General features: G+C 40.2%; 1 protein-coding gene and 1 pseudogene across 6 annotated transcripts in view; one reads left to right on the forward strand and one right to left on the reverse strand.

Moving 5' to 3' along the window:
• birc6 (baculoviral IAP repeat containing 6) overlaps positions 1-27,560 on the reverse strand; it is a 219,442-nt gene that overhangs the window by 39,530 nt on the left and 152,352 nt on the right. For all 6 annotated transcript variants that reach the window (XM_078229564.1, XM_078229569.1, XM_078229567.1 and 3 more), the window contains one exon: positions 26,646-26,811. In XM_078229564.1, the coding sequence (XP_078085690.1) occupies positions 26,646-26,811 (166 nt within the window). The remainder of the gene's footprint in view (positions 1-26,645; positions 26,812-27,560) is intronic.
• On the forward strand, positions 3,122-11,138 carry LOC144504867 (protein TUNAR pseudogene; annotated as a pseudogene).

Genomic DNA, 27,560 nt, shown 5'->3' on the forward strand with positions numbered 1-27,560 from the left:
TGAAGGAGTCATGAATGGTCCTTATCATTGTGCAATCATGTGACAGCCTCTACTTCTGACCTTATAATGGAGGGAAGGTCATTGATGAAACAGCTGAAGCCCCCCCACCTCACCAGTTCAGCTCTTTTGTCCATGTTTGGACCAAGGCAGGAATGAGGTCAGTAGCTGTGTGGCCCTGGCAAAACCCCAACTGAGCAACAGTGAGCAGGTTATTGCTGAGTAAGTGGTGTATGATAGTACTGTTGATGGCACTTTTCAGATGATCAAGAGTAAACTGATGGGATGGTAATTGGCTGGGCTGGATTTGTCCTGCTTTTTATCGAGAGGACCTACGTGGGCAATTTTCTAATTGCTGGATAGATGTCAATGTTGCCGCTGTTATGGAATATTTGATTTGATTTATTGTCACATGTATTAGTTTACAGTGAAAAGTATTGTTTCTTGCACGCTATACAGACAAAGCATTCCGTTCACAGAGAAGGAAACGAGAGAGTGCAGAATGTAGTGTTACAGTCATAGCTAGGGTGTTGAGAAAGATCAACTTAATGCAAGGTAGGTCTATTCAAAAGTCTGACAGCAGCAGGGAAGAAGCTGTTCTCGAGTCGGTTGGTATGTGACCTCAGACTTTTGTATCTTTTTCCCCGACAGAAGAAGGTGGGAGAGAGAATGTTCGGGGTGGCGTGGGGTCCTTAATTATGCTGGCTGCTTTGCCGAGGCAGCGGGAAGTGTAGACAGAGTCAATGGATGGGAGACTGGTTTGCGTGATGGATTGCAATAGATTGGCTAGGGACGCAGCTAGTTCTAGAACATGAGTCTCCAGTAATATGACATCGCCTGAACCTGCCTTAGGTTCCAGAAATTCTGAGCTGCATATTAATACCCAAAATCATTCAGCTCCCTGCATTCGTCAGGCTAAAATTTAGGAATCTTATACCCCTCCTTATAATCGTTCATGGCTGCACCATGTTATCACTTCAAAACTATTGCAATTTTCTTCTTTTGTTCTTGTATCTAAACACTTTAAGCTTAATGCCATGATAATGTATACCCAAGGCAAGAGAAACATTGTCAAATCCAATTACTACTCTCTTGGAGCAAGGGGAGAAGCAAGAATGTATAAAAACCACTCATTGCAATATTATTTTCTCCAGTGTTACTTATCCCATTCACCTGGTTTACCTGGAATTGGTCTCCAAGGTTTGCTGCCCCAAATCAAAGGACTTAAAAAAAAAATATATCAGTTTTAAATTAGTCTTGGGACCTTTCCATGACCACAAGAATTAAAAAATCATTCTCACAATTTAATATTTAGCTCAGGCTGGCTCACAAAGGGGAGGATTTCCATAAAAGCCTCCAAGGACCGTCACAAAATGAATGAATAATTATAGGCTACCAGAACATTTTATGCACCATTACACAACTAATCTCACGTGGGCACGAACATACTTTATGGGATCTCATGTGGATTCTTGCAGAATACTTATAAAAATCATAGGAGCTATTGTTGAACCAATTGCTCACAATCTGGTATGAATTCACATGCTATTTATTCACTTCCTTCAGACTGAAGAGCAGCGGGCACAATTTAATGTTGCTTAATAATTCCAATTCTACCCCTTTAATATACAGAGATGTTGAATGCAAGAATAGCTGCACCTAATGGCCCATTAAATAGGTAATATTGAGCAGCACTAAATTCTCTTTCCAAACCATTTAACATCCTCAGTACAGCTTAATTGGATGAAAATGGCTATCGTGCCACAACTACAGCGTACGAAAATCTAAACACCAAGACTAATTCATCAGTATTTGAGGTGCAAATACAATCATGAGCATTTATATTTTTTGTAAGCTGTTTCTATTACATCAGTCTTTAGATGCACCTTAAATCTGCTTATCTTCAATGCACCAATACAGAAAAGAATCCGTTATGGTCTTAATAGTGGAATTATTTTCCTTCCAGTTCAGGGGAAAACTTTTCCCAATTGTTTGGGCTCAAGATTTTCAGGAAAATTAAATGTGGAATTTTCAACTAACACATGGGAGGGTTGGGGGGGGCAATTCTCCAACCTTACCGTGCCGTTAGTTGATCGCGCCGGTCCCGGAAAATACTGTGCGGGCCTAAAATTCCATTTTGCACCCAGCGCCAAACAGTTTGCAATTCTCCTGGCCCCTTCCTGCTGGCGTGAACTGATTAGTGTATTTAAAATAGCATTTAAGTATGCACAGCCCATTCAATTTTTAAAATTTCATTAGTGTCACAAGTAGGCTCACATTAACATGTGAAGTTACTGTGAAAATCCCCTAGTCGCCACATTCCAGCGCCTGTTCGAGTACAGAGGGAGAATTTAGCACGGCCAATGCACCCTAACCAGCACGTCTTTCAGACTGTGGGAGGAAACTGGAGCACCCGGAGGAAACCCATGCTGACACGGGGAGAACGTGCAGACTCCCCACAGACAGTGACCCAAGTCGGGAATCGAACCCAGGTCCCTGGCACTGTGAGGCACCAGTGCTAACCACCCAGCACACAGTCGTCTACGGCTTTTGGGCGGGGCACGATAATGACAAGAATCACTATTAGTCTCCACCAGCGAAGACTTCGCGCAATGGTCACGCCGGGCGGTTCAAAGGCCACTAAAGCCTTTGGTTTTGGGGGGGGGGGGGGGGGGTTTGGGGAGGGGAAGGGGGGGGTTGAGGGCAAGACCTGACATTGCCTATCTGGCAGTGGCCACCTGGCACTTGGGGGTGCCTGGCAGTACCCGCCGGACAGCCCAGCGATGCCAGTTAGTATTGCCACTGTACTGGCTGGACTGAGTGGGGGCTATAATGGGAAGGCTATGCCGTGGTTAGGGGGTGGCATGTTGGGGATCGGGCAGGCAGGGGCACCCATTGGGAGGCTCCGATACTGATGACCCATGTCAGGGAGGAGGTTTGCCAGAGATCGGGGGCGCCCTTGCAAAAATGGCACCTGATCATTCAGAAGCCAGACTCAGCGGCTGTTTAGCCCCTGCCCCCCTCCCCACCCCGCGAAACTCCCAACTCTCAAAAAAAGTGACTGAGCATGGGAGGATTGCGATGAGGAGTGCGCCTGAGACCAACGCCCAGTCTTCTCACCGTTATGACACTGAAGAATTTTGGAGAACCACCAAAGACATTTGTGGTAAGAAAGCCTCCTCTGCAAGGGAGTTAGCAGCAGATCTCAATGAACAGTGGGATAGATTTGAGGGGGCTGAATGGCCTATTCTGATATGTCCACGTAAAAAATTTCTAACCACTGAATGGAGAAGTTGAGCCATTTGGCATTTTCCATTCAAATTCAAACCTGTGCCACAAACAAGCAGACAAGGATATGCAACAAGTTCATTAGTCTGCATCCAAAACGGAAAGCTGCCTTTATTTTCTCTCCGCAGATGCTGCCAGACCTGCTGAGATTTTCCAGCATTTTTTTTGTTTCAGATTCCAGCATCCGCAGTATTTTGCCTTTATCATTATTCTGCATGTTACATAATCATGCTCTCTGAGTTGATTTGGCCGATGGGCCCTTAGTTTGCATTCTTTAATAATGGCTACAGTTCGGTCCAGCACAAATATTACACTTGATGTCCCCACAGTGGAAGTTAAGTCCCTTTTAGTCCAAATGCTCCAGAAATATTCATGCTCAAAATTAAAAACTTGGTCTCAACACAATTCTTGCAGGTTTATTCAAAATTTGTGCCCAAACAGCAAATACAAAATCATTGGCATATTGACAAGCAAAATAAAATGGCTGACAACGTCAAAGTTGAAAATCCATGTAGTTAGTCATCAACTTCCACACCTTTTTATACTATTAAGCCATCCATGCACCATCCTCAATGTCATTAGCACTTCTTGATTATAGAACAAACTTTCCCACTTCACATCAAGACATCTCAGAGGAGTTCACAGCCACAAAATTAATATTGAAGCGCAGTAGTTCTAAAATAAATCAGAATGTGCTGCAATCAGTCCAACACTTCAATATAAAAGTTGAAGATAGTTAAAGATTTTTAGACATTCAACCTTTACGAAGCGCCCTATAACACCCATTGCAGATCGCACCACTGCTATTTTTTCAAGGTGAGTTGTACAGTAACAGTAGTATCATTTCGAACAACTGCAGTTTCCCCAAACGGGAAGGTCCACATCTCCCCACAGGGAATGAAAATGGTTTAGGTGACCACTAGAGGACAGATATTACTGGTGCGGTTGTTTACAATTCACTGCCTGCCCAAAGCTATTTGCTATGTGCATAACACCCCCTAATTTGATAGGTTGCTAATGACTTTGGAATTACAGTGGTAAACACTTCGATTCACAGTATGCATTTTTTATTACAATATACATATTTTAAAAAACAAATAACCAACTTGGTGGTTCAGAAATTTAAAAAAGGGTGATCCAGAAATTTAGAAGAGCTTTCAATGGTTAAATCCACCATACATTAAGAATTATGCTTCAAAAGGAGCTTTCCACAATGTCTTCTTCCATCCTCATCACTGGTTTCTATGTTGTTCAACATTTATGATAAAAGTCAAGGGTACAAAAAAAACCTGAACTCTACATAAAGCTTCAAAGCTCACTTGACTCTGGCACCTGTAAAGAGTTTATAAACTGAAGAAAAGATCAAAATTTTAGGTATTGGATGACTTCCATTGCAGTCAATGATTGCGTAGTTGCTCTATACCTGATTACTCAAAGTATCAGTTTTGTACACGAAACCTTGTCCCACACTTCTACTTGGATTTGCAGGAAATCTGCATAACTGTATGCCAACAGAGTTTGATTATTGAGGTTGAAAAATATTTTAAACATTTATTGAACACATCGATTACCAATGACCACATTGGACGCCACCCCCTTTGGTCCCTCCATCTTTTTTTAAAAAATGAAGCAGATCATAGGATGTGGCTAAGCGATACACAATATAATCCAATAGTTGTTTACTGCACATAACCTTTTCCTAAAAAGGGTATTGCAAGGTTGTTAGCCTCTAGTTAGAAAGCATGCTGACTAAGGCAGAATAAAACTAGCTATGCAGTTTAGGCTCAAATTATTATTTTTTTCCTCAGTGGAAATCAACCCCACAGACTGAAGGTGCTAAACAAAACTAATGTAACCCAACTTTAACTAAACATCCTCTTAAATGACCAAGATGTATTGAAACGATCAGAAAATTTCAAAATGTATTGCACTTATCACTGAATTATACTATAGAAATGACAACAAATTGCCTTTAGTAATGCTGACGCTCCTGTTTTTGATAGAAATGCAAACAACCACAGGATTCCATGTGAATTATTTTTTAAATGCAACATTTACAGCTTCAACTTAAATTTACAATGGCTGGATCAAGAAGTCCACCTCAAAATTTAGTTACTTTTTCATTCATTCGGACAAGAGTTATGTTTGCATACAATGTGAGTAACATTAAGGAAAGCTGCAAATCCAATTTATTATATATGTATTCAGATCATAGCAATTAGATCAGAAGTCAAAAATGCTGAACTGTTGAATATAAGATCTAAATGTTGGAAATTGTTTGTATTTTGTCAGAACTAATTAGAAATCTACTTGTGTGTTATGAGGTCAAGTTCATATTTTAATATGTGAACTATTCTAATGTCACTGTAATTAACTGTTCAAATCAATGAAGTGTCGGCCATAATAAACAAATCTACTTCTAATCAGGCTACGGAGCTGCTACATCCCAAAGAACTGGCAGAGGTTATTATTACAGAAAACTATTTTAAGTCACAGAAAGCAACACAAAAATTAATTCTTCCCCAATTCAATGAACAAGCAATCTAAAACAGCAACAACTTGCATTTATGTAGTGCATAGAGCTCAGCACAAGGCAACTAACAGGAGTGTTAAACTTTTGCAACCACCCACGAAAGGAGATCTTAGAAAAATGTAGTCGAAGAGGTAGGTTTTAAGGAGCATTACAAAAGAGAGACAGGAAGAGGAAAAATAGAGAGTGAACTCCAGAACTCAAGGTACAGAAACGAAGCACTACAAAACTGCTCATACCCCACAAGATGTTAACCATATTTGTGATAATGTTCCAAATTTTGCTGCACATAAGATATACACACCAACCTGCTTTTGATGAGAGAGCTTGCTTTGTTACTGAACCGTTAAAAGGTCCTTTAATGAGTCTAAGGTTAGTTCAGTTGATACAAACTTTACATATTACCAGATTTATTGAATTCAATTTCTGAACTTGCCATTGGTTTTCAACCATCTCTCAGCTCTCGGTCCAATCGCCAAATTTCTACAATATCAGACTGCGGAGAAGACCACAACTAAAATAATCCATCCAAAATTTCTTGCAAATGGTTTAATAATAATAAATAGTTTCAGTTATCATGAGAGACTCGATAAGCTGGGATTGTTTTTCTTGGAGCAGAGAAGGCGGAGGTGGACCTGACTGAGGTGTATAAAATTATGAGGGGCATAGATAGATAGGATGGAAAGAAAGGAATTTTTCCCCTCAGCAGAGGATCAATAACCAGGAGGCATAGATTTAAGTAAAGGGGCAGGAAGAAAATACTTTTTCACTCAGGGGGTTGTGGCAATCTGGAACTCACTGCCTGAAAGGGTGGTAGTGGCGGGAACTCTCACAACATTAAGAAATATTTAGACGAGCACTTGAAATGCCATTGCATACAAGGTTACAGGCCAAGTGCTGGAAAATGGGATAACTGTAAATAGGATGGTTAACAGTGAGGCAGAGTGTCTTGGGCTACAAGAAGATTTGGACGGAATGGTCAAATGGGCAGATAGAATTTAACCCTGAAAAGTGAGAGGAGGAAGGAATAGAAGGAATAATTTGACAAGGAGAACTCAATGAATGGTAGGACACTAGGAAGTTCAGTGGAATAAAGAAACCTTGGTGTGTTTGTCTGCAGATCTCTGAAGGCGGAAGGGCACGTTAGTAGGGTGGTGAAAAAGACATCTGGGACACTTGCCTTTATCAATCAAGGCATAGATTACAAAAACAGGGAAGCCATGTTGGAGTTGTATAGAACTTTGGTGAGGCCACAGCTAGAGTACTGTGTGCAGTTCTGGTCGCCACATTATTGGAAGGATGTGATTGCACTAGAGGGGGCGCAGAGGAGATTCACCAGGATGCTGCCTGGGATGGAACATTTAATTTATGAAGGAAGGTTGGATAGGCTTGGGTTGTTTTCGGAGTAGGGCGACTTTATCGAGGTGTACAAGATGATGAGGGACATGGACAGAGTGGATAAGGAGCAGCTGTTCCCCGTCAGTCACGAGGAGACATAGGTTTATGGTGAAGGTGAGAGGCAGGAGGGTGGGGAGAGAGAGAGAGAGAGAGAGAGAGAGAATGTGAGGAAAAACATTTTTACCCAGAGGGTGGTGACAGTCTGGAATGCGCTGCCTAGAAGGGTGGTAGAGGCAGGTTGCCTCACACCTTTTAAAAAGTATCTGGATGAGCACTTGGCACATCAAAACATTCAGGGCTATGGGCCAAGTGCTGGCAGGTGTTGGTGCAGACCCGATGGGCCTCTTCTGTGCTGTATGATTCTAGGTGCTAGATGGGCGGTGTGGACACAATGGGCCGTGCTATAAAACTCTATGACATGTTGTCTTTCTGACCAGACTTTGGTTCTCCAAGTAAACTATATAAAATTACACAACTGCATAACACAATCTAAACCAATTAGGCTTATCTAAATATATACTTTTTTAAAGTTCCAAGGGGACTGAATAATTTGATTAAGGATGTTCTGGTTGCAGGAATTTCACAGATGTCATCTGACAAAGCACTCATGAGCTGAAGTATCATGCAGGTCCAGCTAATAACATTGCAAAAACTGGGAACAATTAAACTGAAGATCTAATCTAATGAAATTCTAAACTTTTTCACAGCATACGTAATGCACAAACTTATTTAGTAAACAGTTAAAAGAACAGTTGAATGTACTTGCAACAGCCTATGTAGACCATTTTCAACTTTTACTACTACTAACCATGGATGGCACAGTGGCACAATGGTTAGCATTGCTGCCTCACAGCGCCAGGGACCTGGGTTCGATTCCTGGCTTGGGTCACTATCAGTGTGGAGTTTGCACGTTCTCCCCAAGTCTGCGTGGGTTTCCTCCGGGTGCTCCGGTTTCCTCCCACAGTCCAAAGATGTGCACACTAGGTGGATCGGCCATACTAAATTCTCCTTCAGTGTACCTGAACAGGCGCCGGAGTGTGGCGACTAGGGGATTTTCACAGTAACTTCATTTCAACGTGAATGTAAACCTACTTGTGACTAATAAAAAAATAAACTAACTAAAAAGAACTTGAGAAAAAAAAAATCACCATCATTGCAGATGAATAATCAAAATCAGGGTTACTTGCTGTTCTCACAAATGGTCACCGTGAATAATGGAAGTGAGCAATAGATACCAGCTCACTTATCTAGCGTTCTTACATCTGCTTGTACTGGCTGTCAAGAGTACAAGTTCAAAAAGAAAACAGTGACTAGCTTTCAAGCAATGATTTGAAACTCTCTCTCAGCTGAATCACGTGTTCTCCAACATCACAGTCCACAGCACTATTACTGTTGGTGAGTCTGCCGTACATGTCAAGAGTAAAAGGAGTCTTCCAGCACCAAACTATGAGCGAATCCAACAGAATTAACAAAACAGATACTTAACTACATCACTTTAAAAAGTTCCCAGGGAACGAAACTTGATTCAGTAGTTGCAATATAAAACGCTGCACAGGACATTTTTTTCAGCCAACAGCAAGTGATTATACACATTTGTGTAATGAGGATTTTCTGAAATCTGCTACTAACAGAGCAGCAATGTGCCCATCTAATTGCTGAAGCATTCAGAAACAGTCAGTACATGCATTATTAAAACAAGCATTTTCATTTTGCCCATTAAAGATATGATGGTTACTCCAATAGTGCTCTTAACCATGCAGGATATTATTAAGCAAACACGTTCCCTACCGACTGTCACATCCTATGGACAGTGAAGCACTAACTATCTGCCTCCCCTGTAAATCTGGCCCCCAAAATCACTTTTCTTTCTCCAAATTTTGTGATCGCTGGGGAACATAAAATCTCATCAGTAATTTGTAATTCTTCCTTTACTGCCTTCTCCAATGCAAGTCAACCCTTGAAATAACTAAAATAGAGCAAAAAAAACCGAGTGGTTATCTTCAAGCAGATAAGAAACTTATTTTGTTTACCACAGGATAAAATGCTTGTAGGGATCTGCAGCAATATTTCAACAGACTGTTAATTACAAAGCAATGGGTGCAAAAAATAATCCAGGGGCTGTCGTCAGCTTGTGTCTACAGGGAGTAGTTCATTAGCAAAAATGACATAAAAATGCAAATATCTTCTTCAAAATAATTTAAGAAATGATTAAAACTTATTTCCTCCCTAAAAAAAGTGCTTTGCATGACAATTGCAGTTTGCATTGTAATGCTGGGCACAGAGTTTGCAAGGGTGGTTTACAGCTCTTGCTTTTTATTCAGTGCCAAACGTGTATGTATGTAATCAGTATCAGACCACAACGATGTATGGAATGAGGGCACTCATTATGATCCTCATATGTGATTCACAATAAGAGAGCATTTAAAGATTTCCATAAATGCACAGCTTTTGAGTAATGCGTGTTGAGAGTGCCCTGCTCAGAAAAGAGCAAACGCCTTCTCATTTCCAAGCGAAGGCTCTGCTGTTCAGCTGTAATTGAATCTATGGTTTACTGCATTTGAAGTCACAGCATGAAACCCAGACCTCTCTTCAGATGGCTGGCAAGAGACATTTTCAGAATGTTCATTTGGAAGAAATTCTTCAGTATACCAATGAAAAAAATGGATGGAGCTCTCAGCACTTTGCTCGCCGACTGCAGCTGCTGTGTGTGACCCACCAGTTTCCTGCTACTAAATAACTACTGTTATGTTTGGGTGATGGTTTAAAAAAAAAACTCCACTCTCTTTCGAGGAAAATTTGCGCTGAGAATCAAAGCAGCAAGACATCATCTTTTCCACATCATTTGGCCTCAAAAGAGGATTAACGATGCCTAATGCCTGTTCTTGAAACCTTGTAAACCATTTCTACAATTGGTAAATCACTTTTGTTTTCCAACGCCGATCCATGCTTCATACAGATACAAAGCTGCAAGAAATCTAAAGGGGGCTCAGAGCATGTTGATGCATTTTCGTTCCTGATGAAGTGTGGGGTAAGCTTTTATTTTTCTAAAAGCATGACTGAAATATATAGGAATACAATGGGTGATTCATTTAAATCCATAGATTATTAGCAGTTGTGATTTGTGTCTTGTGAAAAATATTGTTATATGTCTTCATTCTCAAAACTGATGTATAAAAGTAGTAGTGCCGTAAAATTTAAATTTTCCCTTAAATGATTTGAGCGATCAAGAAGCCAAATGACCCGAGGTAGAAATTATAGCTGAGGCTAAATTAGCAGGTCCAGGAAGAAACAAGAAAATAGAAGATAGATTTGAGTGATCAATGATTACTTCCAGATATCAGCCTGCAGGACAATGAAATCTCATTGCTGGCAACCTTAAGAATCTGAATCTTCTCAAATACAAACAGATGACACATTTTCTACAGCAATGATGATTGCTTAATAACTGACTAGAAAAAATTATAAGCACTGGAAACATCTTTAGACATTTCCAAACCTGCAGCAAGGTTAACTAGCAAGAAAAGTAAGCTATTGTCAAAGGATTGTCAAAGATTCTTGCAGAAATTATCATTTTGAAACGCACCGTATACAATTGACTGAGGTGGTGGTGTGGGGGGGAGGATTTCCTAGAACCGTATCAACTTAACCCAATGCTCACATTTATTATCTACTACAATAAATGATATTTTATATACTTTTCCTCAGCAGACAGCTGTTGGATTACTGCTGAAAACATTCGCAACAAAAATGGGCATCTCTGCCATTACTGAAGCAGAGGAAGTAAGAATCCAAGGAGAGAAAGAAGACAGAGAAGAATCTGTTCTCGCTCTGCTGGGGATAATAGGAACAATTCTAAATTTGCTTGTGATCATCTTTGTATACATCTATACTACATTCTGAAAGATCGCCAGCTGGTGAAAAAGCAATAAGCTACTACCAAAAAGTTCCTTCAGAATGCATCTGCTCAACACGAGGAGTGCTCAAACGGGCATTATCCATCCTGCTGAAAAAAATCAATACTTCAACATCTGACTAAATGACTTACATTGACAATGTGGAACACCTGCTTTCAATCATGTCAACTGGAATTTTATAACAAACTAATACAGCAAATGGGCATTACACTGATAGCTGTCTGTCACACAGCAAGTGCAGAACAAAAAGGCAGGTGCCAAAAAAGGATTGATACCAAAGTATTCGTGAACCACGAACAAGAGCATGATACTTAAAAATGAATATAGCTTGAACCTTAGGAAAATATGAGAAAAAAAAGCACGTACGTTAAAACAGAAAATCTGTACAAGGTTTCTCAAAAATCGCCTGCAGTGTTTGGATTCGCAGTGTTCGTTATGAGGGATGATAGCAACAAAATTAAAAGAACAAGAATGGTAAAATCAGCTTTTCAAAATTATATAAAATATCTATAAGTTACATCCCAATATGGGTACTGGAAATCAGAATTATTTTACTCTTTAACCTTGCACAATATGCTGTTCTGGACAAATCCCTGTGTTCTGCTAAACTGCTGGTTCCAATTTGTCATTTATGGCAATTTGATAAAACACTAGTGGCTAAATTAGCCAGTAATTCAACTCAACTTTAAAAAATGTTAAAAGTTACATTATGCCGGTCAACTTTTTGAAAAGGTGCCCAATGAAAATGCATACACTTATGGATTATACCTCAATAAAAAAAATTATGTAAACATTTTGTGTGCCTGTGACCATTTATAAAGCAACTTTGTCATCTAGATGAAGCTGTGCATTTTTTAAGGTAGTTGTCGGAGTTACGTCTGGCAGGGGAAAGGGGCATAAGTTCAGTGGGATGCCCCAATAATTGATGTTATTATTTCTACTTTAGAATCGTAGATTCATAGAATCCCGACAGTGCAGAACGGGGCCATTTGGCCCATCGCAGCTGCACCACAACAATCCCACCCACGCCCTATCCCCGTAACCCTATGTATTTACCCTGCCAATTTCCCTGACACCGAGGGGCAATTTAGCATGGCCAATCAACCTAACCCACACATCTTTGGATTGTGGGAGGAAACCGGAGCACCCGGAGGAAACCAATGCAAACACGGGGAGAACATGCAAACTCCACACAGATGAATCACTGCCTCAAAAGCTACTCAAATTTCCAGATGATACTAAACTACAAAGGAAAGTGGAATCAGCAGAGAGTTTAGAAATTACACAATCAGTTTGACAAGTGGGTAAACAATAACAGACATTTAATGAGACAAATGCATATAGGAAAGAAAAATGGTTAGCACATGGAATCTGTGAATGGTGTTTATGTGGCTATGAAGTGAAAAAGATCTTGGAATCTTTATGGAGTTAACACTTAAAACCAGTAGGCTGTTGGCCTACAGAGTTGAAACACAGAATGCAAGTCAGAGAAAGTTAAAAGATGCACTGTATGGCCAGACCAAATCTGAAGTAATGCCCAATGGGATACAACGCAGATATTCAAATACTGGGAGCAGTGCGAAGAACAACAACAACAAAAAGCTGACCTTGAGGCTTAAAGATCTGCATTAAACAAAGCCTGAAGATCCCTTTGCTTGTCATTTTTGGAAGATGCATCCAGGGATGATCTTAGAGGTACACAAGATAGCAAACCTTATAGGAAAGGCAAATTCTGAAAACTATCCTACTTTTGCTATTTAATTTAATTTAAAGGATCATAGCTTCAAAGTAGTAAAATATAAACTCAGAATTGATATGAGAAAGTTATTCTTCATGGTGATCAACGTCATTAAAACCCAGGTAGACTAGCAGAGACACGAACTCTTGAATCATTTTAAAATCAACTAAATGATGCAAAGGTGGGACTTTAGGTTCAGCCTAACAATCAAAATGTCTAAATAGTCCTTCTCACCTTCAATTCCCTTACAATCAAATTACTGCAGGTAAATACTGTAGGTGGGAGCCAATGTGTGTACAGGAGAATTGCATTAGATCTTATTTGAAAAGTGCCATGGGAACTTCTGTGCTTCCTGAGAAGTTGGTAGGGCCTGTGAATTAATGCCTCAACCAAAAGACAGCACTTTGACAGTACGCTGAACTGACAGCCTAAGTTATGCGCTTCAGACTCTGAAGTGGGGATTGAAACCTACACCCCTGACTCAAGTCCAAAGATGCACAGGTCAGGTGGATTGGCCATGCTAAACTGCCTCAGTGTCCAAAGATGTGTAGGTTGGGTGGATAAGCCATGGTAAATGTTATGGGAATGGGGTGGGCCTGTCTGGGATGCTTTTTTGGAGAGTTGGTGCAGACGCGATGGGTCGGATTGCCTCCTTCTGCACTGTAGGGATTCTATGGTTCAAGAGTGCTGTGAAAGCCCAGACTGACAGTTGACCACAATGTGAAGAGCTTTAAAGAAGCTTTTAACTGGTTCATAGAATTGAAGGGCTTTTAATTGGTTCACATGATTATTGGGTGCATATGATTACTTTAAACTACATGGAATTATGCAGGATGCATACTTGGTCACAGCCAAGCAAATCTTCCTACCCAGCTTGAACTTTCAGCATTTCTGCCATTCAAGGAATTTTTTGCCAAACCTTAGGAAAGCTCATAGGAAAAGGAGCAACTTTTAAATTTAGAGCTTGGGAAGTTTCAATTGCCAAATCTATCACTCAATGTGAACAGGTCAAATTCAGCAGCTAGCAAGCCACGTTATGTCCACAATAATACAAATGGGATATCAAACAACTGACCTACATTTTAAAGAGATCGTAAGTGTGATTGGTGCAACACAAAAATATTATTTTCAGAGGCCATCTGATTTTTGGAGCAACGGTGAGATTGAAGTGGTCTACAAGTATGGGAACAGAACTTGTCAGATACAATCTAAATAAAAGTAAGTGGGATGTACAGGTCGGGTCTGCAGATACACTTCTCATTATAAAACTCTTTCTTTATTTTTAAACCGTTTAAATATAAGGATAGGCATCAGGCTGATTGAATCTCTTAGTACTGACAAAGTCTATTTATTAAACTGCCACTAACATTTTGCAATTTCCAATGGATTTCACAAAGGTTAGGGATTGCTTACAATCATTTGATTCATTCCCCATCAGCTGTTAATTAAATGAAAACAAAATTAAGTAGCTACTACAAGCTTAAGAACATATGAAATTGTGTTACTTGGACATCATTAGTCATTTCCTTTTCCAATGAGGAATTTGGTGACAAGCTTTGGCTGAGATCAGCTAAAGAGGGGCAACAAACATCTCTTTCCTGATTAAAATTATTAATCAAATTGAATTTTACAGCACAGAAACAGACCTTTCAGCCCAACAGGTCTGTACTTAAATTTATGCTTCACTTGAGCCTCCTGCACCTTGCTTTATCTCACTCTTCTTTTTAGATGCTGCCACTCTTGACATTAATATGTAGCTTCTACCAAGCTTTCTACCATTCTGATATTGGCACTTGCGCAAAGCAGAAAAATAAATCAAATTCCTGAAATTTCAAACTAAAATTGTTGGGAAATATGCAGACCAATCAATCAGATCTGCCATTTGACAACATTAGGCAGGAACTGGGGAATGTAGATTGGGGAGCAGCTGTTGAGGGCAAATCCACATCAGTCATGTGGGCATTTTCCAAAGACCAATTGATTAGATTTCAGGAGCAGCATGTTCCTGTGATAATAATGGATGAGGATGGCGAAATTTAAGAACCTTGGATAACAAAATAAATTGTGAGCTTAGTCAAAAAGAGAAAGGAGGCATACGTAAGGTTTAGGAAACTGAAGACAGACACAGGACACAAAGAATATAAATAAAGCAGGAAACAACTTAAACAAGGAGTTAGGAGGGCCAAAAGGGGGCCATGAAATGTCTTTGGCAAACAGGATCAAGGAAAATCCCAAGGCATTTTATGCATATATAAGGAGCAAGAGGGTAGCTAGGGACAGGGCAAGTCCTCTCAGGGACAAGGGAGGGAATTTATGCATGGAGCTGGAGGAAGTGGGTGAGGTTCTTAATGAATACTTTGCATCAGCATTTACAAAGGAGAAGGGCATGATGGATGGTGAATCCAGAGAGGGGTATGTTGATATTCTAGGGCATGTCAATATAAAAAGGAGGTGGTGTTAGATGTTTTAAAAAGCATTAAGGTAAACAAGTCCCCAAGACTGATGGGATTTATCCCAGAATACTGAGGGAGGCAAGGGAGGAAATTGCTGGGGTCTTGTACAAAATCTCTGCATTATCTTTAGTCACAGGAGAAGTCCCAGAGCAATGGAGAAAAGCCATGTTGTTCCTTTGTTTAAGAAAGGCAACAGGGATAATTCGGGAAACTACAGGCCAGTGAGCCTTATGTCAGTGGTAGGGAAATTATTGCTGAAGATTCTGAGGGACAGGATTTACTCATTTGGAAAAATATGGACCTATTAGGAATAGGCAGCATGGCTTTGTGCGGGGGAGGTCGTGTCTCACAAACTTGATTGAAGTTTTTGAGTAAGTGACAAAGATGATTGATGATGGCAGGCCGGTGGATGTTGTCTGCATGGACTTTAGCAAGGCCTTTGACAAGGTTCCTCATGGCAGGCTGATACAGAAGGTGAAGTCACATGGGTTTTGCGGTGAGCTGGTATGATGGATACAGAACTGGCTTGGTCAGAGAAGACAGAGTAGCGACTGGTGGAAGGATGCTTTTCTGACTGGAGATCTGTGATCAGTGGTGTTCTGCAGGGATCAGTGCTGGGACCCCTGTTCTTTGTAACATATATAAAAATGATTTGGAGGAGAATATAGGTGGTCTGATTAATAAGTTTGCAGATGACACAAAGATTGGGGGAGCTGCGGATAGTGAGGAGGATTGCCAGAGGATACAGATAGGCTGGAGACTTGGGCAGATGGTAGATGCATTTTAATCTGGACAACTGCAAGGTGATGCATTTTGGAAGGTTCAATGGCAGAACCCTTAGAAATATTAACATAGAGGGATCCAGGCGAACAGGTCCACAGTTCCCTGAAAGTGGCAACACAAATGGATAAGTTGGCCAAGAAGGCATATGGCATGCTTTCCTTCATTGGTCAGGACAGACTATAAAAATTGGCAAGTCATTTTGCAGTGTATAGCACTTTTGTTGAGCCTCATTTTGAATACTCCGTACAGTTCTGGTCGCCACACTACCAGAGGATGCGGAGGCTTGAGAGGGTACAGAAAAGGTTTGCCAGGATGTTGCCTGGTTTGGAGGGTGTTAGCTATGAAGAGAGATTGGACAAACTTGGTTTGTTTTCAGTGGTTGAGGGGAGACCTTATAGAAGTTTACAAAATTGAGGGGCCTGAATAGAATGGATAGTCAGAGTCTTCCCCCACCCTCACCCCCCAGAGTAGAAATGTCAATTACCAGGAGACATCGGTTTAAGGTTAAAAAGGGGAAAGAGGCAAGTTTTTTTTTTACACAGAGGGTGGTAAGTGCCTGGAATGTGCTGCCAGAGGAGGTGGTAGAAGCAGATAGAATAGCACAATTTAAGAGGCATCTCGACAGATACATGAATAGGCAGGAAATAGAGGGATACGGACTGTGAAGAAGCAAAAGGTCTTTAATTTAGTAAGAGGTCATGCGTTAGCACTGGCTTGGTGAGCTGAAGGTCTGTTCCTGTGCTGTACTGTTCTTCGTTCTTTGCAAAGAGAAAAGGAAGATGAGCTTCTCAGGCTTCTACTTTTTGTAGTGCTGAACTGGTAACAACACCAGGAGCTGCAACCTATTCCCTCGCCCCACTGATTCTGACTGACCTACAATGCAGTTCCAACAATTTGTTTTTAATGTCTGCACATCAAATTTAGAGCACAACAATGCAAGATCACCCCAAATTGGATTTATTTAGACAAACCCTGAGAGTGGTAAATTCTTAAGTATTTGCACGAAAATTCAAACTATAAACTTTATTTTTCCATTAAAATAGGGGAGCACCATGAAAATATCTTCAAAAGAAAATGTGATCACAGATTCACAGGCAATTGCAAAATTTGAAATATGCTTGGCGATATGTTTCTTTGTTAGTCCCCACAGGAAACACCATGACTGAATAAAGCACATGAATATTTCATCAGCTTAGGCTGCGCACACTTAAAATCACAAGTCCTTCACACAGCACGGAGACATTAATTAGCTGCTACTTAGCCATTTTTACAGGAAGGAGTATGCTCAATGGACAACTTAACATTTTATTTAAGCTTGGGAATTCTACACGGCACCAAACCCACTATAAACAAACAGAAATTTAATGAGAAACAGAGTAGCAGCAGCGTCATTGTCACACCAAAGACCTAATCAGTTATAATAAAAAAATCATATAAACATACAAATTAGGTGCAGGCCACTCAGCCCCTCGAGCCTAGTGTCATCCAATAAGATCATGGGCGATCAGATTATAACTCGACCCCACATTCCTGCCAACCCAATAACTTTTCATCTCCTTGCTCATCCGGAATCTATCGAGCTCTGCCTTTAAAATATTCAAAGACTGCTTCCACTGCCTTTTGAGGAACAGAGTTCTCAAAATTCCTCCTCATCTATCTTGAATGGCGACCCTTTATTTTTAAACAGTGACCCCCCCGTACTAAATTCTCCCACCAGAGGAAATATCCTTTCCACATCCAGCCTGTCAAGACCTCTCAGGATCTTACATGCTTCAATCAAGACACCGAAAACCCCAGTGGATACAAGCCTAGCCTGTCCAATCCTTTCTCACAAGACAACTCGCCCATTCCAGATATTAGGCTGGTAAACATTCCAATGCATTTACATCCTTCCTTAAATAAGGAGACCAATACTGTACACAGTACTCCAGTTATCTATTTCTCTACAATTCATAATTCTGGTGTCAGCAGCATGATTGCAGAAAGTTCTGAGCACGTTACCTTATTTCTGTAAGTTTTCATTCCTCACCCCTAAAACATTTCCCCAAATATCCAGCTTTTATGTAGCTGCTCACTGTCCACTTGACAGAGGTGAAGCTGAAATAGGTCTTAAGGTCACAAGAAAGCTATAACTGAAGGTGGCCATTGGACTCCATTTTAATTAATCCATTCAGAAAGACATTAAATCCCCAAATTTCAGCAATCAATTGTTTCTCTAATGATTCCAGGTTATTCACCCCTGCTACTCTTCCCAGCAGTCTATGCCATACATTGACCTGCTTTGTGATACAGAAATACTTCCTGGCACAAGTTTCTTTCATTAGTTTGAATCTATGTCCCCTCGTCCTGCTTTAATTGCGTAAGAAGCTTTCCAGTTTCACTTTTTTCATTTCCAGGTCCAAAAACTGACTCTCATTCTTTGTCCAGACCAAAAATCTCAAGTTTCTGCTATTATCCTCAATTCTGACATTTAGAACTAGGGAGCCATTTCCATTGTTCTTCCTTTGCAATGCCTCGAATGTTTGAATGACTCCTTTGAATTTAGGTGACCAGAAAGGGGCACAGTACTCGAATGCAGCCTGGATTCATATCGAAATGTTAATGCTGTTTCTCTCTTCACAGATGCTGCCAGACCTGCTGAGTTTTTCCAGCATTTTCCGTTTTTAATGAAACTACTACAAAACCAGAAGGTAGAATAAAACATTCAATTGGCTTTGATGGTTGCTGCTCTGCACTAGCTAGACTTGTTAGGCATCTGGTCTATTGAAACAGCTAGGCCTGTTTTGGCTCAATTCTTAGTTGTTTGGACACTATTTGGAGTGAGGAAAAATCAAAACCATAAACCAATCTAATTGATGTGATCTAAATCTCTCCCCAAAGCATGTCAATAAGAACACTAGCTGGGGAAAAAAACAAATTTTTGGAAGCTAAAACGCTCTGAGTCATTACTACAGTTTGCACTATTCATTATATTACAAGGATATAGAAACTAAATCAGAAGCACCTGCATTAAAATGGATTGAAATAATACGTTTTGCAAGAGTTGCCACAATTGCAGATTTTTTCAAAGAAGAAATAAATAAGGCACAAGCAGAAACATTTCACTGACCATAGCAGATCAATTACAAATGCCATTAACATCACACCTCACCCAGATTACAGTTTTTCAGCAGTGTGCAATTAATGCACCCCTAAACTATAAATGAAATATGGTCAATATTTCCCCCAGTGCACCATAATGACTAATGCATTGAATTTAATGGAATTACATAAATATTGAAATGCCACGTAAATCTATTCACTCTTCTACAATGTGCCAAAGCTTTCAGTTGTAAAGTTGCATGCAAAGGTAACTAATTTCCATTGCGCTTTCTGAAAGTTTAGCAGTGTCCCATTTTTCAAACTCATCCATAGGTTGACAGAAATACCCAGCATATGAAATAATTATTAAGCATCAGACATTAATAATGCTCAAAAGACCAACATGGTAAGGAACCTGGCAGTACAGCATTCTAGTTAAACAGTGGTACATTAGCGTCATAGCTGCTCATGTCAGTGCTGACTTCAGTAGCAGATTTATAAAGACAATGAAGAACTGCTCCCTCTGGAGTCATCAAAACCCAGCGAGTGCTTTCAGCCTATGCCTCCAACCACATGGCAGCCATTGTCCAACATCATCACTGGTGGCACCACTCATTACACTTTCACCAATGGATAAACTGTGCTGTGCTCTGGTTTCCCTGACAAAGTCCACCAACAATGTTTTGAGATTAATTGTACAGACCTTTCATAACCATCAGATGGTCCCACAGCCAGAATGTCATTAATCATGACTTTTAAACAATTTCACATCTTCAGTAGCCCTTTAGCACCTCACGTTTAAGAAAAGGCACTTAGACCTGTGCTGAATAATTATGACACCTCTGACTGTAAACGTGGTATGTGGCTGTTCACATATGGGTACGTTTGGGAATCAGAAAATGGCAGTCAAATCTAGCTCGCCTTACGAAAATACAAACATACAAATTAGAAATAGGCCATTTGGCCCCTCGAAACTGCTCTGCCATTCAATGAGACCATGACTGATTTGATTCTGGCCTCAACTCCACATTCCCGCCTACCCCTAGTAACCTCTGACTCTTTGTCAGCCAAGAATCTACCTACCTCTGTTGCAAAAATATTCAATGGCCCTGCCTGCACAGAGGGGAGAGAGTTCCAAAGACTCATGATTCTCAGAGAAAAAAAATTCTCATCTCCGGCTTTAATGGAAGGCCCCTTATTTTTAAATTGTATGCCCTAGTTGTAATCCCTTCTACATAGGGCAACATCCTTTCAGCACCCACTCTGTCAAGTCCTCTCAGAATCTTACATGTTTCAATAAAATCAACCCCTCATTTTCTGAGCTCAAAGGCCCAGCCTGTCTAACCTTTCCTCATACCTGGGATGAGGCACGGAGGGGCAGTTATCAGTCAAGTGAACCTTCTCTGAACTGCTTCAAATGACAGCAATGTACACAGGGCTCACTAGGTTGATTCTAGGAGTGAAGGTTTTTTCCCTATGACAAGAGGCTGAGTAGAATGGGCCTCTCTTGAGTTCAGAAAAATGGATGGTGATCTCATTGAAACCTAAATGACTCAAAGGAGGCTTTGCAGGGTAATGCTGACAGGTTGCTGCAATGATGAGATAAGATGATTAGGAACATTGGGATTGGGAAGGAAAGTGGAGATGAGGTCAAAGGTCAGTCATAAACTTATTAAAAGGTGGAGCTGGCCCAAGGGGCCGTGCAGTTGACTTCTGCTCAAAAGGGAACTAGAAAGTTTCTTCAATTAACTACTGGCTTTCTAACAGCGAGAAGCAAATAAAAACAAAACACTCCCTTCATCCATCCCTCATTTGAAAACAGATCTTAGTTGAGGTTTTTAAAATGTAGGAGAAAAGGAAAGTTCAAATCTAATGCTCATTAGAAAAAGAGAGAAAAAAACCTACTCGTGCTCTGAAAATCCTGTTCCAGGATTTGATCTTGATGCATTAACAAGTTATATTACTTTCAAATGAGTCAAATGATATTTTTAACCTAGTTTGTTTGTTCGCCTTCATGACAAATGGACCTCAACAAGGCAAGCATTGTTAAGATACCAGTTTCATTATACACATGCTTCTTTAGTACCCTGTGCAACATAGCTATTTACAGTGTCTATCAATAGACTGTCTCTGCAAATGTGTTTCAAGACTCTTGCAGCACAAAGCATATTAACGACAAATGACTTGATTAAATTTGTAATTGTACCCAAAATTGGATTTTCTACTATCAGGATTGTGACATTACACCACTGAGGAGTGAATTAAAGCATAAATGAATGTATGTGCAGAAAACCAGCTGTCAAACCCAATACTTAAAAGGAAGGTCCACTATCTCTTCAGAGATTGAGTAATTTAAAATTTGACGGTTGGGGGAACTATTCTGATAGATGTTTTATAATAACTTTTGACTCGATGCTCGATATGGAACTAGGTGAAGATCTAAAAGTTCCTATGAAGAATAAGAAGCTCCAACTATGTTTAACTTGGCTGATGTGCTGTTCTTTGCATCAAGTGGACAAATACAAGGATAGTGGACTGAGAAGGCTGCAACAGAGCCTGGCCTGAACTGGAGCAAGCCGTTAACCACATTTGGCTTTAAGCTACCTTTAGGGCCATTGACTATAGTGGGATAGTGGAATCCAACTGAGAATAACTTGCATGTTAGATGTTTTTGGAAACCTTACATGCGCACATCTTAAAGCATATGGGACAAGGGTTAAGAATATCTTGAGAGAGGAATGGAAACTAGTTTGGAGCAGCTGAGAGAAATTTAGGAGAAAGACAATGAAGGAACTAAAAGGAAAAAAAATGAAGGGTACAAGGATATGAATGAGCTAGGGTTGTAGCATTTAAATATAAAGTTCAAAGAATTTATAATGAGACTAAGTAACCAGACATACTAATTAGAATGGAGGTAAGGATGCTAGTCATTTTCCAGAATTAATTAGATATTGCAACAGGAAACTTTAACGGTCATAAAGTTGAACTAAGGTAGGCTAAATGGAATTGTTCACCAAATTATCCTGAGATAACATCAGTTGAAGAGTTTGCAACTATCTCCTCTTTGGTGCTGTTTCCCACAAAGTGCAAAAAACTATTTGGACTGAAGTTCAATCAACCTGCATATTTACTAACATGACTCATTCAGCATTTCCATCTATTGACAGCAATTACATAGGTGATTATATAAACTTAGTCGACAGCACTGGATATTATTAAACTAGAAAGAGTGCAGAAAAGATTTACTAGGATTCTTCCGGGACTTGATGGTTTGAGTTACAAGGAGAGACTGGATAGACTGGGACTTTTTTCTCTGGAGCGTAGGAGGCTTAGAGGTGATCTTATAGAGGTCTATAAAATAATGAGGCGCATAGATCAGCTGGTTGGTCAATATCTTTTTCGAAAGGTAGGGGAGTCTAAAACTAAAGGGCATAGGTTTAAGGTGAGAGGGGAGAGATACAAAAGGGTCCAGAGGGACAATGTTTTCACACAAAGGATGGTGAGTGTCTGGAACAAGCTGCCAGAGGTAGTAGCAGAGGCGGGTACAATTTTGTATTTTAAAAAGCATTTAGACAGTTACATGGGTATAGAGGGATATGGGCCAAACGTGGGCAATTGGGATTCGCTTAGGGGTTAAAAAAAAGGGGTGGCATAGACAAGTTGGGCCAAAGGGCCTGTTTCCATGTTGTAAACCTCTATGATTCTATGACACTGCTGCCCAGAAATGTATTACAAAGCATCACTTTTCATAAGAGCAAAGTTGGGAGTTTTACAGCATGAAAGTTGGAATTTTTACAGTATAAAAACTGTAAATACATAAATAGTTGTAAAAGACCGAATACCTCTACTTGGTAGATTGGAAGAAACTGAAAAGAGGCAGATTTTACTGAGTAATATATTTCATTTCGGGAAATTGGTTAAAAAAAAGACAAGAACTGTTCGGTTCACTATTATTAAATGGATCTCCTGTTTTTGCAGCCATATCTTGCTTCACCAAAAGGGTTAGGTCAACTAGCTGGGCCACGGTCTCCTGGGCTAGGTATGCCATGATCTCCAATGTTACTGGATTAGGCTTGACCTCCATGCTGCTGCAGTCCAACCAGTCCTTAAACTTTGTCTACTTTCTGGCAAAACTCAGCTGATAGCTCTTAGAGTATTCTGCATATTGGGGTGAATCCATCATTCGAGTTTGGCGCTCAGCTCTCTCCAACCACTCCTGCTTGATCTCACTGAATGTTCGTCTAAGTTTAGAAGATTTTTCTCAAAATACATTGCTCGATTTCTGCCCATTTATTCAGTCTAGAATTTAATATATGGATTAAATCCAATATGTACATTTGTACATGCAGTGACTAACAGAACCACTGCAATGCCAAGTTGCAAAGCTCCCCCCACCGCATCATTTTCCACATGTCAATAGAAGTCATCTGAGCTGTTCAGAAAAGATGGAGTTATTTTTCTCAACAGAACTGTTGAATATGGGTTTGTAGCAAAAAGTTGAAGGAGGATGCAATAATGCTACAAAAGTATTCCTATGGTATATAAACTCTCCTAAAATCAGCTGTCTCCACTACTGACCAATCTGGTCAAGTCCTAAAGGATATTGCTGCTACACTGCATCAGGTGGTGAGGGAACCAAGGGGAGGGAAAAACATACATTACCTCATTCTCATCAACTTGCCTGCTGCAGATGCATCTACAGTAACAGTAGGAGTGGCCACTGCACAGTTCTTGTGGAGACCAATTCCCGTCTTCACATTGATGATACACTCCATTGTGCTGTGGCACTACCATGCTAAATAGGACAGATTTCGAACACATCGAGCAATTCAAGACTGGGCGACCATGAGACACTGTGGGCCACCTGCAGCAGCAGAATTGTACTTCACCACAATCTGTAACCTCATGGCCTGACATTTCCTCATTCTACCATTATCAACAAACCAGGGAATCAACCCTGGTTCAACAAAGAGTGCAGGAGGGCGCACCAGGAGTGACACCAGGCACATCTAAAAATGAGGTGTCAACCTGGTAAAATTACAGCACAGGACTATGTCCATACCAAACACGAATATCCCATCCTCAACAATGGAGCAGCCCATCGCAACAGTGCACAAAATACAAGGTGGAAGCATTTGCTACAATTGCCAACCAGAAGTGAACACAGATTAACCTAAATTTCTGTTCTCAAGCTAGTCAATTCTCAAGCCCAACATGCTAGTCATAATTCATTTCTAACATGCCTTTGAGAATTTCAAAATTTCAAAGTTATGTCAATTTCATAACTCAAAAACAGAATTCCTCCATCAATAGAGCTTATAGGATATAATGATGCTAACTACATAACAGTTATAAATACAATTTCTGTTAGATATTTGGCACCTCTTCAGAATTTGTAATTCTGTCTACTAAAAGCTAGTTGGAACCAAAATTGACTTAAGAATACGATCTAACAAAAGCAGAGTTTCATCATATTAAAATGGCAATGGCACAGGAGTGTGTCTAGTTGGTTCGACTTATTGGTACATGTTCAGGTTTGAAAAACTTTTTATTCAAAAGCTGGTAGAAGCTCGAGCTTGTGACAGTGAGAACAGCAGACTTAGGGAATAACAGGACAGTGCTTTTCCCTTAATCATTGTGATTAAAGGATTGAGAAATAAACAAAAGGAGGACTGAGAAGGAGCATGAATTAAAGTTAGCGAATTCAATGCCAAATCAGGTACAACCAGAATTCAGGGGTATATATTTCAGGAACTAATTGACAGACTGGGTCTTTATTCTCTTGGAAAGAAAATGGCCGAGGGATAACCTAATAGAGGTCTTTACCACAACCATAACTTTGGAGTGGATACGGCGAGAATGTTTTCCACGAATGGGGAACAACATGCTAGAGGGGGCGGTATGGTGGCACATTGGTTAGCACTGCTGCCTCACACTGCCAGGGACCCGGGTTTGATTCCTGGCTTGGATCAAAATCTGCACGTTCTCCCCGTGTCTGTGTGGGTTTCTTCCGGGTGCTCTGGTTTCCTCCCAAGGTCCGAAAGACATGCTGGTTAGGTGCATTGGCCATGATAAATTCTCCCTCAGTAAATCCGAACGGGCGCTGGAATGTGGCAACTAGGGGATTTTTACAGTAACTGCATTGCAGTGTTAATGCAAGCCTACTTGTGACAATAATAAAATAAACTTTTATCAATATACAATGGTCACCAAGAAATCCAATAAGGAATTCAGAAGGAATGCCTTTACCCAAAGAATGATGAGAATGTGGAACTTACTACCACGGAGTTGTTGAAGTAAATATTATAGATGTACATAAGGGGAAACTCAACAAGTATGTTAAAGAAAAGGGAATAGAGGATTATGATGATAGATTTAGATGAGGAAATATGGAAGGAGGTTCAAATGGAGCATAAACACCAGCATGGATTGGTTGGGCTGAATGGCCTGCTTCTGTGCCATCTGTTGCATGTAATTGTACATGTAAAAGGAAATAAAGAGGTGCAAAGAAAGATTAGATGTGGCGGCTGGGAGGTTAAATTTTAAAAAGTCATTTTAAAATTTCCTCAAATATGCCGTCATCAGCCAGTATAACTGAGTGTTCCTTCCTTAAATTCTGTAAAAATTAAATTAGCACGATATCAGCAGTGGAGGATATACCTGTAGCCTCAGGCTGCCATCATCAGCCTGCTACAGGGACCCAACTTCAATCACTGCATATAAACTCATTCACTTGCACAACTGCAAATTCTATTTGCGACTCAGCAAATAAACAGCAAGTCCCTTGTTTAATTATCATCTGTCACCCTTAGGATCCAAGTTTAAGAGCAGGCTTAAAGCATAGCAAAACTAAGTTATAAAAATGGTATTTTGTGTGTTAATAACCTTTGTATGAATCGTGACACGGAACACACAAAGATGTGGCCACTCATTTAGTATGCAGCCGGCTGTGTCAGCAGTTTGCCACACAAAGGACTGCACCACCTGCTCCAACTACCTATTACACACATAAGATGCTACACTGTCACGCAAATGTTTTAACAAGATATTTAGGTTAATTTCAAACCTGAAAATTCTTCCAGGATCTAAGCACTCATAAGTTTTCACCAGAACAGTAATTAACATGAAGCACACCATCAGATACAACTTGTTCCTGTTATTGCTCCGAGAATACAAAGCACAAAAACTATCCACCCAATCATAATATGGCAAATTGCATCAATAGTCTTATGGCATTAAAAGCTTTAAATAAAACTCAGTGATCTCTACATTCAAAACTTCATATTGATGTCCAAAACTCTTTCAAGAGTAACCAAGCCCACATTTAATACAGCACAGAAAATGCTGGAAAAACTCAGTGGGTCTGGCAGCATCTGTGGAGAGAGAAACAAGAGTTAACGTTTCGAGTCCATCTGACTCTTCAGAGATAACACTCAGGACAATATTTTATTAATTCTACTTACCCGAGTCATTCCTCAAATAGGATGACATGGCAGGAATAAGACAGGATTGGCTGAGTAGCTCCACAAGTACAGAGGGAAGGGCATTATTGTTGTGTCCTCTACTTTCACCAAGCTGTCCATCTCCAGATAAGGTGCTTCCCCCAGGGTTTATGTAACTGGCAAGGACCTAAAAATATAGCAGATAAACAAAACAAAAAAAAATTCAATTTGAAAGTGAAGAATAGATTTTGATCTTTTGTTTTCTCCCAGCTCTCAAAAAAATCAACGACTGCTAGAATGTGTTGCAGAGAATATTTCTTGGTAGTCCTACTCTTCTCAATTTTTGAATGTTACCATTCAAATCTAAAAGCATTAGAGTCAACTAACATATAGCCAGGCAAAAGGAAAACCAATGACATCCAAACTGACTGCTGTTAGTATTACAATGGGCCATTAGGATACAGAGGTTATGAACAGCCTGATAATGTGGTCAAGGAGGAAGCAGTTAGGGGACAAATGCCAACAAATGATGGTTCCACTCTTCTCAATGCTCAGCTGAAGCAAGTTACAACTCATCAAGATTGAATCCCAGACACACATTATGACGAACAGGATAGGCAATTCAGGGTCAACGGGACTGATGGAAACATATTAACACAGCTGGAGGGGGAACCTCAAGGGTAAAAATGTAAAACCAGGTCACCAGTCAGATGGCAAACTTGAAAATTAACCCCATGATTTTTGTCGTGGAGACAAGAAGTCCAGAAGTCTCTTGCTGCTTGCTAGAGGTGCAGGGAAAGTAGAGGTTTAAGGAGGTGGTGACAGTAGAAAGAAAATGCAATCTTTGCACTGCAGGAGAATCCTTTCATAATAGGCTATTTTTGGCAGAAGGGAGTACAGTCCAGTGGACCATAATGTGGACAAGATCTGGGGATG

The sequence above is a fragment of the Mustelus asterias genome, chromosome 15, assembly GCF_964213995.1.
Source record: "Mustelus asterias chromosome 15, sMusAst1.hap1.1, whole genome shotgun sequence".
NCBI classification, from domain to species: Eukaryota; Metazoa; Chordata; class Chondrichthyes; order Carcharhiniformes; family Triakidae; genus Mustelus; species Mustelus asterias.